The sequence below is a fragment of the Solea solea genome, chromosome 9 (assembly GCF_958295425.1).
Source record: "Solea solea chromosome 9, fSolSol10.1, whole genome shotgun sequence".
NCBI lineage: Eukaryota > Metazoa > Chordata > Actinopteri > Pleuronectiformes > Soleidae > Solea > Solea solea.
Window position 1 is genome coordinate 22,233,075 of NC_081142.1, and position 13,204 is coordinate 22,246,278.

The window sequence follows — 13,204 nt, forward strand, 5'->3', positions numbered from 1 at the left end:
TTTAAGAAATAATGTAATTTTTAAAATGGCAAAAGTTTCATACCCGAGATAACGTTGGTAAATTAATTAAAACTTAATTTTATGCACTTTATTACAAAAAATATATACACCTAAAATATAGACTGAAAGTTTCTTTGGGTACCCAAAATTACCTGAGGAGGGCAGCATTACGCCTTTATCACGTTTATTGTGCCTCAAACCACAACAGAATAAGTAGAGGATTGCCTCGGAACTTTTAACTAGGTCCTCTGTTTCTACACGTTTCCCAAAACAAGAAGCGCCACAGGAAAAAAGAAACTGCTGTTCATAAACGACAGAACAAACTTCACGGTAACGTGAAACAGTTGGGTTTTTATCGGACATTTTCTCACCGCAGAGCGGCTTGAGCCTCACACTCCACCCGGCGGACATGGAGGTAGTTATTCTCCAGCCCACGGTTGGTGAGCAGCAGCAGCTGCAGAGGACAGGGCTAAAAGACACGTCTCCTGTGGCTGTCTGTCATCCCGGGGACCACGACTACTGCTCCAGCACCGAGCCCGCGGCTCTGGACCTGGCTCTGGACCAGATTGACCACCTGCGCGGAGAAACGGCGACTTTACGCAAACGGGTGGAGGAGATTTCTGTGAGCAGCAGGTTCGGACTGCAGCGGTTTGCTGCGTCAGATGACGACATTTGGTTTTACACACGGTGAGCGAGTTTAAGTGTGACTTTACACACAGTGCGTTAACATGTATGTTAATAGTCCGGTTTTTTGTCAGACTAAGACAATAATTTGGTTTTCTTCGTGTCATGTAAACGTAAGTTTGACTTTGATTGAGCCAGTCTTAGTTGGACTAACATACCTGGATAATGTAATTCATAGTCCAATTAATCATGCACATACTTAGTCGGACTGGGGTCCTACTTGGGGTTCTCTTTGACCCGGAAGGAGAAGGAGAAGATGTATAAACTGCTGTAGTGTTGCTGGAAATCATATGGCAGCGGCGACAGCAGCTTTTTTTAGGATTTGTAATTTGTATCACGATCAACATGTACAGCAGGTACCAAACATACAGAACCACAGCACAGTCCATCTCACTGCTCACTGTTCAGGTAACAGGAAAATGATTTAATACACACTAGCTTATGGACGGATACAGCACCACCTACGGAGGCACTGACGGGCACAGCCAATAAATCATGTACTCTCGGACTCTGTAAGCTGCCCAGGTGCCTGTCTTAGTCGGACTATGGCCTTAGCTCGATTAAACTGTTCATGTTAACATACTGGGTACACACACATGTACTGACACGTGATCAAGTGACACCGAACATAATTTACAGTACGTATGTCCCACAGGTTTTTGAGTTACAACCACCTGATGGCGTTTTGGAGGCACATAGAGCCGGAAACAAGCCACATAGTGTACGTGACAAGTGCTCGGAGCAACGGTCAGACTTACGAGGTCCCGTACACTGCTGGTGCAACAGTGAGTTTAATCTTTCTGTTGTTCTTTTCAAGATGGATATGTAGTTAGGAATATTTGGCATTGTTGTAAAGGAGCAGTGTGTCAGATTTAATGGTATCAAGGTGGAAAAGCTGGATATTGTCACCAACAGAATACCTTTTGGGTCATGCTTACCATCCAAATGTATATGAGAAACTCTGGTGGCAAAATAGAGCTTGTAATTTATTTGTCCCTTCTGAGCTACATAATAACATGGTCTTGACATCTGTCAAACTCAAGGTGATAATACGGGAATTTAAAAAATAAAGAAGTAATTCATAATGGTATTTAATTTCTGTTGATCGAACCCCAGTAAATCTTACATACTGGACCTTTACCTATAGCTTTCTCAGTCTTTAAGTGATGATTCAGGTTTTTTGAAATGTGGTTGTAAATGGTGCGTTCCATTTGTAGTCAGAACCGATTATGGGACCTTCCGGGGGAACTCGGAGCAACCTCACCAACTGTTGTTATCCACTAGTATTTCTAGCCCAAGATAAATTTGCGTTTCCCACTTCTCAACTTGAACACGATGAACTTGGGGGTGATGTCACTCCCAGTTCCGAGTTCTGATGTAAATAATACACAGCAATAATCAGAGCTTAGCAACTCCTTTGCCTAGAATCTGGCAGGCTCCCTCTCATCGAGAACATGGCTGCCAGCGGAAACACAAAAACACAAAAATATGATTTAAGCCACTTAACAGAAGCCGCTCCTAATAAGATTTATGCCAGCTTAAGTCTACAACATTTTAAGAATATGTTTTCAACAAAGTCTCGTTGTTAGACCGCCCTGTCTGACAGGGAAACTGATGTTTGCAATCCACTTTCTCTCATGCACCAAAGTCCATAGAGAAAATCAGTGTTTTTAGCTCACAGCACACAGGAGTTGTTGATCTACAGCTGCCTCCACCAGTAAGTTCAAATATGTAAATGTTGATATTTTGGACTTAATTTAGGAGCAGGGACTTTAGAGACTTCAAATTAGGCAGCAAAAGACCAGCAAGTTCTGTGTCTCCATCTCCAGCTTAAAATGCTATTTTTCTTTAGGGACTTTGGTGTGGGAGATGAAGCATATTTCAAAGTGACACAATTGTATGTTTTATAGTCAGAAAAAGCTTTGTAATAGCAAGATAATACATTTATAGGATATGGTAAACTTAAGCAGGCTTAGATTTTATTGAGTGGATTGTTAGGAGGTATAAATCTGTTTTTCCTTCCTACTGGTTAAGCTGTTAAGAGCTGACTGACTCATACAATCACACTTAAAAAACCTGAACTAGCACTTTAATGTGTTATGTAGAAGTTATTATTAAAATTGTACATTTAACTTGTCAAATTAATTAATAAGCTATGCAAGTTTGGGGCCTGCCTGTGTCGTATATAACGATTTTCCTTTTTTTACAGTCTCTTCAACCAATTGATGAGTTTTTCCTCTTCATGAACTACATGTCATTGGGTCTGATGCTGAAGGACTTGTCCCACAGGTTTAAAATCCACCCGTCAACTGTGAGCCGCATCATCAACACCTGGGCCAACTTTCTGTTCCACGTTCTCGGGGCTATGGGCATTTGGCTCTCGAAAAAGTCGGTGAAAGCTCTCCTGCCTGACGTCTTTTACAGCTACTCTGACACACAGGTGGTACTTGACTGTGTCCAGCTGCGCTGCCAGACACCAGACGCTCCTCTCCTGCAGAGGGAGATGTTCTCCAACTACAAATCCCACTATACCTTGAAAGGCCTGATCGGCATGGCGCCGCATGGAGCCGTGACCTTTGTGTCGTCTCTTCACGACGTCTCCACCAGTGACAATGAGCTGCTGCGGAAGTCCGGCCTCGCGTCCCTCCTCAAACCGTCAGCCGCCATCATGATGAACAAAGATTTTCAGGTGGACGACTGTATCTCCTGTAAGGTCTACATGGTGACCAGCCCGTCCAGACAGTCCGAACCAGAGTTCAAGGAGAGGCCATCTCACGCACGACTGAGAGTGCATGTTGAGCGGCTCGTACAGAGGGTGAAGGAGCATCAGATATTTAGCACGGTGATCCCTGCGTCACTGGCAGGCAGTGTCAATCAGCTGTACACAGTGGCCTGTCTCTTGGTCAACTACCAACATGGACCTTTAGTCAAACTCGAGGAACTAAAACACTAAGATATGGGGTTTTTTTGTGAGTTCCTCAAGATTAAAGTAGACCTCATCATCAGTTGGCATTCAAAGTCACAGCTTTCCAGTTGCCAGTTAAGTGGAAATTTAAGGGAAACTAAACTGACAGCAATCATGACCCTAACATAAATAAATAGATAAAATATGCTCAGGCTTTACATTTTATTCTATTGCAGTTTCACACCAATCACACGCACTTTTAATGAGTGCGTCCCTTAAATTTCCTCTTAACTGCCCACTGGGAAGCTGCACATCTGGATGTCAACATCAGCCTCCTGATTAATCTACAAGTCTGTGATTTCCCATAGCAGTGATTCACCTCTGCTGTCCTCAGGATCTTTGGTGATTTGGCAACATGTTCTCCTGATAGCGACATCTATCCACCATCTTCATTTTCTATGAAAACAGCCAGTGAATAGACGAGTTGCTTGCTAAATTGCCTGGTATAAACTGTCTGTCAATGTGAACTTGGTGTTGTTTTATGTTTTGAATGTTGTGTGACTTGAGCTCTAAAGAGTGTTTAATGTGGAAGTGAATATTGTCAGGGAGTTTGTGACTGTTTACTTGTTTTTATACCTTTAATATAGTGTATGATGAATAATATGTTGACCCAGGGTTAGGTAATGTTTTAGATGACATTGTTTTATATATGATTGTATGAGGAGAGGCCATCTTGTCCCAGGCATCAGTATAAGAAAGCATGATGTTTGAGACAGTGTCCTCTCTTAAAGACAGATTAACACAGATGCTGTCCCAGAAAAGAAAGGAATCAACTCTGTCAACAGACCAGTGTTGTGATAAACTCTAAAGTTGTAATGTGTTCAGAGTCTTGTTAATTTTAATCCAACATCAAATACATATTTCGTACTATTTCGTACTATTGTATATTATGATTATAGTGATCAAAACAAGGACCTTAATGAAATTATATAAAGTATCACAAATGTTGTATATCATGATGGAATGTTATTAGAGTTGAAACAATTGTGCTATTAATTGATTACTAAATTAATAGTTTACTATTTTGATAATCGATTAGAAGCTTTTTTCATTCTTAAAACAAGATTTCTGATTGTTTTAGCTTCTTAAATGTGAATATTTTCTTTGTTTATTTGCTCCATATAACAAAGAAATCATTACTGAATCGTTTTGGTTTGTGGACAAAACAAGTAATTTGAGAACATCATAATTTCTAGGTTTGAGAAACAATGATCAATATTTTTTAAACATTTTATGGACCAAAGAAGTGCTCGATTAATCGAGAGGTTTATACTAAAGGCACGGAGCTTTAGCAAGAGAGACCATAACGTTATAAGTTGGTGCTTTTACTTTGAAGGGCTGTGGACCGGACGTTGAGTGTTTTCTGTTTCCGTGGCGGGCGGAACCAAGTTTGTTGGGAGCGTGAGTCTGGAGGTACGGGAGGTAAACAGACACTACAGACGCGCGCACCAACAGAAGACTATTGACAAATGTCTCGATACAGACGTGCGGACAAAGTGGACCCTCTGTCGGGCTTCAGGACAGACAAACCGGAAGATCCTGTTCCGTACGGTCTGCTGAAGACCGCGAGGAAGAGTGGGCAGCTGAACCTGTCCGGGCGAGGACTCACGGAAGGTACCGCTAGCTTAGCGTTAGCAACGGCAAACACCGTGAAGAAAATAAAAGACGTTCATTGTAAAACAAATAGTGTCGCTCATACTTACGCAAACGTATTTAATAACGAAATTTATCTAGGATTTTTATATATGTGTGTCAATATTTATGCTCATGTAAAAACAACACTGAACTTTAGTCAGCGAACTCGCGGCCCGCGGGCCATATTTGGCCTCGTAGATGCTTTTTTGCGGCCTGTCACTTCACATCATGTCATAAAAACAATTGACCCGGAACCTCCTTTTTCCCTAGTAAACATAGATTATGATAGTTAAAATATGTTTGTTAGCAATTGATGTTTGTTTTTGGACTTATTTAGCATTTTTTAATTATTATTAAATATGCACCTTTCAATATCAAAACAAACATTTTTACTTAAAAATACCCCAAAATATCATCACAACTTTAGTTATTGTGACATAATAGAATATTATGTGATCGCCACCTAATAAAATTGTTTTGCCTCTAACAGAATCCATAGATACACTATTAAACTAATAATATTATTAACAGTTTATGTATGGTATTGGAAATCTAAGCTTTAAATTAACCTTGTCTGTTATCATCTGCACGACTATGTTTATGCTGTATATACAGTATATGTATACACTCACACAATATATGAGTTAGAAGACTAGCCTGTGTGCAGTGGAATTGTTTTAGTGAGCAAAGTGAAGCCTGTTGTTGAGGAATAAATTTAAAAAAAAAAGTGGATATTTAACTCAGAATTTTTAAAAGTAAGGCTGCAACTAACAATTATTTTTCATAATCGAAAAACTGTTTTCACAAATTTCACGCTCAGACTTTGTTACAGGTTTAGAATTTGGCCTGTTTTAAGGTAGTGTTGAGTGACAATAAAAAAAAAGCCTTGTCTCAGTTCCTCAGAGCGTGTACCGTCTGAACGCCGACACACCGGAGGAGGCGCAGAAAGATGTGGGCTTCGGAGCATCGGATCGCTGGTGGGAACAGACAGACCTCAACAAACTGCTGCTCTCGTCCAATCGTCTGACACAGCTGTCTGAGGACATTAGACTCCTGCCAGCTCTCACCACACTGGATGTGAGTAACACCAGCTCAATCTGTGAGACTCATAACTCCACCAAAATCCTTAATAGTGTTTTGAGTATATGATGCATTTTCTATTTCCCCCTGCAGCTCCATGACAACCAGCTGAGCAGTTTGCCCAGCGCATTGGGAGAACTGCAGGAACTGCAGCAGCTCAGACTGAGGTACAGACACTCACTCTGCAGTCTCTGAGCAGGATGTGTGATGATGATGTTGTCATAGATGATGGTTAAGGTTTCAGTGTACGTGAAAGCAGTGACAACAAGTCCAAAGTCGCACCCTTCCTCATCCCGGACCCTGTGGAGCAGATGTTTAAGTCACAATATGAATCTTTTTAACACTTGTCCAGTAAAAACCTGGACTTTTTAAGGTAAAGTTAGCGATTGCAATTTTAGATATAGATTATAAACGTCTAGTAGTTGTTGTAGCAGTTAGCCCTGAGGGATTCAACATGTCCTAAAATGACAAAAGTGGCGTCCCTCTGTGTTCAGCCTCTGACAAACACTCTTCTCTTGTGCTGACACTGACTGTAGAACATCTCTGCATCTTTTGCTGACGGCTTACAGAAAATAGTTGAACTGGCTTATTGAAAACCAGGAAGATACTACGTATAAAGTCAATTATCTGGAGCTTTTCTTGCTGTGTTTACACATTATCTCACTCTGATATTATATGGAAATTTGACACAGGAGTTAGCAGAAGTTCCTGAGACCCATTTTGGTAGACATTAACACATACAGTTCCTTTTATGGTTTTTCATGTAAACTGAAGTTGGTGTTGTCCTGTGTAATCAGTCACAACCAGTTGACATCACTGCCAGTGGAGGTTTCTGCTTTGAAGAACCTCCGTACGCTCACAATACAGAAGAACCTGCTGGAGAACCTGCCAGAAGAACTGGGCCAACTGGAGAACCTGACCGAGCTGGTAAGTGGTAACTAACTAACTAACACACACTGCTCTCTGTGTGTGTGTGTGTGAGTGTGTGTGTGTGCGCGCGTGATCCATCTGAGGAAATGTTCCATTTGTTGTTATGAAGGACTTGTCCAACAACCACCTGAAGGTCCTGCCGTCCAGCCTGGGTCGTCTCTCATGTCTGCAGAAGCTGAATGTGTGTCACAACAACCTCAGCTGTCTGCCAGACACTCTGTCCCAGCTCAAAGGTAAGAGCACAGAGACTGGAATATTCCCAATCTTTTAAGTTCAGATTCATGTGAATATGTTTTAAGTAAAGTTGTGATTCTTTTACCAAACATCTCTTGCCAGTGATTGACAAATTCATAATATTAGATATTACAGATATATGGCCGTGTAAATTAGTCGAGATATTACGCAGAAGTGGGTCCACATATGAAAAGTTTGGGAAACACTGCTCTACACTGTGGCTTTTCACACCGGTTTATCTTCATTTACCAGAACAACAGTAGACAGAAACTAGCTTTATTTGAAATTTGGCAAAGTTTTAAGTGATAGTTTGGGTTTTTTGATGACAAATGGCTTCAGACACAGATTCTTCAGTGAAAACAGGAACACAAGGTAAAACAGATTTTTAGTGCTTACACCCAGTTAATGAGATGTTTTTTGTCCTTCTATAGCTGTTAAACTGCTGGACTGCAGCAACAACCAGCTGACTGATGTCCCCTCCAGCCTATCAGAGATGCTCGCACTGGAGCAGCTCTATCTCAGACACAACAAGCTCCGCCTCCTTCCACAGCTCCCCGCACCTGCGCTCAAGGTGACCAAAGGAGCATGTGTTCAAATTCATTTTTGGTGTTAAATAATGCTGATAAAGTTACACAGCTGTTGTTTATGGTCTTATACACAAACTGTGTGTTTGCCTCACTGGCAGTATGATCACTGGCTTTACATCATGCTGAAAGGGTTATTATTGAATTTTTGATCATTCATGCCAAAAGTATGCTGCCTATGCCAGGTTTAAAATATGTTATTAAATCATAGGAGCTGGGTTATGTCCACTAAAATTGCTTGTATTCACCAAAAAAATGGATGACATTGTTGATGTAATTTGCTAAGTGTGGGTCATACAGTATAGTGAGGCCTCATGTCTGTCTGTGTGTGTGTGTGTCGGTGTCGGTGTGTAGGAGTTGTACATCGGAAACAACCAGATCGATGAGCTGCAGACAGAGCAGCTGTCCTCTCTGGCCACCATCTCTCTCCTTGAACTCCGAGACAACAAGATCAAAACCCTTCCAGAGGAGATCACCTTACTGAGCACGCTCACACGACTCGACCTCACTAACAACGACGTCTCCACGTAGGTTCACTGCCACCATCCGGACGCCACTCCTGTCCAACCACTACACTTACCACCTTTCTTTCCTTTCTTTCACTCCTGACACATTTATTATACCGTTTTTTTCCCCTGAATTTTATGCTTTTTGTGAGCAAAAAATGAAACTAAACTAAGACTCTTTTACATTTATCTCTGTCAGTCTTCCAGCATCTCTCGCCCTCCTGCCCAATCTTAAGGTGTTGCTGTTGGAGGGAAATCCTCTGCGAGGAATCAGAAGAGACTTACTCACTGTAGGTGAAACACACACACACACTGAGTTTTTGCACTTAAATTAAGAACTTATCCACACAGAAACACAACTTGATCATGTTGGCCAAATTTGTAGTTGTCGTTTTTTTTTTTTGTGATTTGCCTTTCTTTTCTTTTGCTGATTCTAAACTCATTCTCATGTGTCCACACTAAAAGATAACACTACAAAATCCATAATTGATGTTAAATAATGGTGGATCTTACTATAATGTATATTTAATAACATTTGACCTCCTTAAATCACCTGCTAATGTTTGGTTCATTCATTATTCATATTATTAATTTTCTGGCCCGGTTACCATTCTCCTGTGTTTGTCTTCATCACAGAAAGGAACCGATGAGCTTCTGAAATATTTAAGAGGAAGAATTAAAGGTAAAGTTCACTCATTGTGTTGACTGGGAACACACATGTGTACAAACCTGTTAACTGACCACTCTAAATGTTTTTTCTGGCTCTAATTGTTTAAGTAAAAAAAAAAAAAAGCAAGAAAGTGTGTGTTTGTTTGTAACTGTGTGTGTGTGTGTGTGTGTGTGTGTGCTTGCAGAGGAGCCCGAGCAAAGAGAGGACAGACAAACTGCCATGACGTTGCCCAGCCAGGCCAACGTCAATGTTCATAACATTATAACTCTCAAGATACTGCAGTACAGGTTAGCCACACACAGTCAATCAAAATAGTTGCAGATTAATTTAGTAATCCCTTAATCGTGTCAGCTCCAGTTAGTACTGCATTTAAAAACACTTAAAAAGGACGCATAGAGCTAGGGCTACAATGATTAATTTATTACTAAATGAATCGTCAACTATTTTGATAACTGATGGATCGGTTTAAAAGTTTTTTAAATGATTAAAATAGGTTTTCAGCTTCCAGATTTTCTGGTTTCTTTGCTCCATAGAACAAAATCATTAAGAAAAGACATTAGAGAACATCATCATTTCCACGTTTGAAAAGCACTGATCAACGTTATTTATCATTTCGTGGACCAAATGATTCATTAATTATGAAAATAATCATTAGTTGCAGCCCTAAAGTCTTGATATTATTATTATTAGTATTATGATTATTGTTATAATTATTATTATTATATTATTATTACAATGGTAAGAGTTTTTGTGTCTGTGTTCAGTGAGAAACAGGCAGACATGATTCCAGATGAGCTGTTTGACGCTGCAGGGGAACACGGCGTGGCCACAGTGAACTTCAGCAAGAACCAGCTGACCTCCATACCTCCCAGGTACACACACACAAACACATACAGGTCTTCCAGCTAAGAATAACTTGACGAACTGATGAAGTTTATAACAGTATCTGTTATAAATATCATGAATTATACAACTACAGTACAGTATAATGGGCATTTTTAATCGCTTATGTTACTTTAAATCATGGGCATCCAAACTTACCTACCAAAGTCCCGTCCTGGCCATAAATAATATATCATAAAACTGAAGCTGCGTTACTGCCGTACAAAATCTCACCGAGGGCCAGACTTTGGACACGCTTACCTTAAATAGTCTGAGTTTCCCCTTAATGACAACTCACCTGAAGTTAAGGAGCTGGTTCATATTTAAGTGGAAAGGAATTTGTCGATTTTATGAATTCGAATATCTGTAAAGATGTGTTGTCTTTATTATTATTTGCTTCTTAACTGTTTTTTATGTCATACTCTTTTTATTTATTTAATTTGTTGGTCTTTTTTAAGGACACTGCACTGACTCCCATTCACTTGGATAGCCTTCAAAAAAGCCTTTTCCCTGACCTTAACTCTTCATGCCTCACCATAATCTTCTAGTAGTCGATTAATTGAGAAAATAATTAATAAATTTTTACATTACTAAAAATTAAATGTTGTCACACTCTGCTGGACATATTCCCACACCCTGTGACGTTTGATAGTTGTAATCCCATCTATGAATAACTTTTAAGTGATGTAAAATAATTACTATGATGACAGTTTTTTATTACTCCTTATTAGTCACACAGAAAACATCAGATATTAGTTACTGTTAAAGACTCCGGAACAAAGGGGTTAGAGTCTCAATCTGAACTCAGTCTGATGTAAAGACTGCTGCTGCTGTGCTGCCCTCTGCTGGTGATCTGGTGTCAGTTGCAGCACAGTTCATCTTCAACTGCGCCAGTTTGTATTTTAATAATAAATCAATTAAAACAGTTCTGGCTCCCGCACTAACTGTGTGTGTGTGTGTGTGTGTGTGTGTGTGTGTGTGTGTGTGTGTGTGTGTGTGTGTGTGTGTGTGTGTGTGTGTGTAGATTGATGGAGTTTCACTCCTCACTGTCAGACATTAACCTGGGCTTCAACAAACTCACCTGCTGTTCTCCTGACATCTGCAAGTTACTGCAGCTGACACACATCGACCTCAGGTACACACTCACACTCCTATCCTTCTCTAACCTTCACCACAACCAGTTAATGTTTAACCCTAACCTTACCTTAACTTAACTTAATATCAATTCAAATCTTAGTCCTAAACTTAAACTTAAACCAGTTCCTCAGAAAATGAGAAATATCTTAACTTAAATGTCTTGGGTTAAATACTTGAAACAGGTCATCACAAACTAAAAAAAAGTAAACATTTGGGTGAAAAAATTAAAGTTTTAGTGACATTTCTCAAGTTTCTGAAAACAAAATTGGGTCATTTTAATAATGCAGATTAGACCTTCAGGACCATGTTTGTGCTTCTCCTGCAGGAATAACCAGCTGAGTGATTTACCCTGTGAAATGAAGACCTTAACTAAACTACGCTCCATTATACTCAATTGCAACAGGTAAAGGGTCAGTTCTACACAAACAGTCATTGTGTGGCCGCAGCAGTAACGCTCTGTGTGTGTGTGTGTGTGTGTGTGTGTGTGTGTGTGTGTGTGTGTGTGTGTGTGTGTGTGTGTGTGTGTGTGTGTGTGTGTGTGTGTGTGTGTGTGTGTGTGTGTGTCGACCGCAGGTTCAAGTCCTTCCCTGACGTCCTCTACCAGCTGACGTCCTTGGAGACGGTGTTGCTCGGTAACAATCAGGTGGGCTCCGTGGACCCAGGTCGTCTGGTGAAGCTGGTTCACCTGTCCACGCTGGATCTGTCAAACAACGACCTGCTCAACGTTCCCCCTGAACTGGGCCTTTGCTCCAGCCTCAGGTATGACCCTCAGCTCCAAGAACATTTTAAAACTTATTTTAAATCAATTATACACTTAATGAAAACCTCCTAAATGTTACAAACTGGACCTTTTTAACTTTTCAAAGTCTGTAATTGTGTTTCAGGCCTAAAAAAATATGAGAAAAAAACTGAAATTGAATAAGAATGATGGCTGAAAACTGTCTGTGTTGTTCCGCAGGAGTCTCAGTCTAGAGGGGAATCCTTTCCGCACACCCAGAGCAGCCATAGTGGCCAAAGGGACGGACGCAGTGTTGGAATACCTCCGCGGCCGCATACCAACATGAATCTGCTCTCAGAGAGCTTTTGTTCTGGACAGTCACTTGACATTTCAGTCAGTTATTATTATTATGATATACACTTAAGCCAAAAATCTGTTTACGATGACGAAAGCACTTTTATGAATAAAACCTTTGCCAAGTGTGGTGCACAATGATCTGGATTTATAATAATGATAATCTACATGTTTCAGAGCACAGCTCTGTTTTAAATCAGTCTGCAACTGTGAAACAAAATGAGTTTTGGCACCAATTTAATCGTTGAAATAAATCTTTTGGGTTCTAAGGATTGTTTAAATATAGTTTTAATTATTATAGAAGCTGTACTGGTTAAGTTTTACTAATCATTAAAGTGATATTTTAGTTATTTTCTGACAAACTACCTGCTTTGTAAACCACTCTCTCTCTTGCACCAAAGTCTATTTGAGAAAATCAGCATTTTTAGCTCATAGGGGAAGAAGAGCTGCTGATCCTCTGCTGCCTCCTCTGGTGAGATTGTGTCACTGTGGTAAATCTGAACAAAGAATTTAAAACACCATCTGAAGATGACACTTTAAAACTTACTGATGGAGGCAGCAGTCAGTGGATCGATGACCCACGTGTGCTGTGATGTAAAATAGCTATTATTAACGATTTCTCTGTGGACTTTGGTGTGGGATGAAAGATCGTTTTTAAGAAGGTTATAGAAGGTTGAATTCTACTTTATGTGGTTTCTTTGGAGGTTCTCAGAATGTTCTGAAAGGTTTCAAAGTCAGTGAGGAAGTTTTTTTGGCTATTTTTGAGATAAGTTTCTTGACTTGTTTTTTAAAGTTTAGGTTCTCGCTGAGAAGTTTGAAGATGTG

The 13,204-nt window shown here is 40.1% G+C and overlaps 2 protein-coding genes across 2 annotated transcripts; both read left to right on the forward strand.

Moving 5' to 3' along the window:
• Positions 1 to 211: 211 nt before the first annotated feature.
• LOC131465320 (uncharacterized) lies at positions 212 to 4,469 on the forward strand. Its single transcript, XM_058637894.1, has 3 exons — positions 212 to 687; positions 1,340 to 1,469; positions 2,894 to 4,469. The coding sequence occupies exons 1-3, from the start codon at positions 410 to 412 to the stop codon at positions 3,635 to 3,637; spliced, it is 1,152 nt and encodes a 383-aa protein (XP_058493877.1). The 5' UTR covers positions 212 to 409; the 3' UTR covers positions 3,638 to 4,469.
• A 353-nt stretch (positions 4,470 to 4,822) lies between these two features.
• lrrc40 (leucine rich repeat containing 40) lies at positions 4,823 to 12,648 on the forward strand. The gene is made up of 15 exons (XM_058637893.1): positions 4,823 to 5,263; positions 6,180 to 6,361; positions 6,458 to 6,531; positions 7,162 to 7,291; positions 7,404 to 7,527; positions 7,960 to 8,099; positions 8,467 to 8,639; positions 8,818 to 8,908; positions 9,255 to 9,300; positions 9,473 to 9,575; positions 10,053 to 10,160; positions 11,195 to 11,305; positions 11,633 to 11,710; positions 11,881 to 12,066; positions 12,266 to 12,648. Exons 1-15 carry the CDS (start codon positions 5,119 to 5,121, stop codon positions 12,369 to 12,371), a joined length of 1,797 nt encoding a protein of 598 aa, XP_058493876.1. The 5' UTR covers positions 4,823 to 5,118; the 3' UTR covers positions 12,372 to 12,648.
• Positions 12,649 to 13,204: the final 556 nt, after the last annotated feature.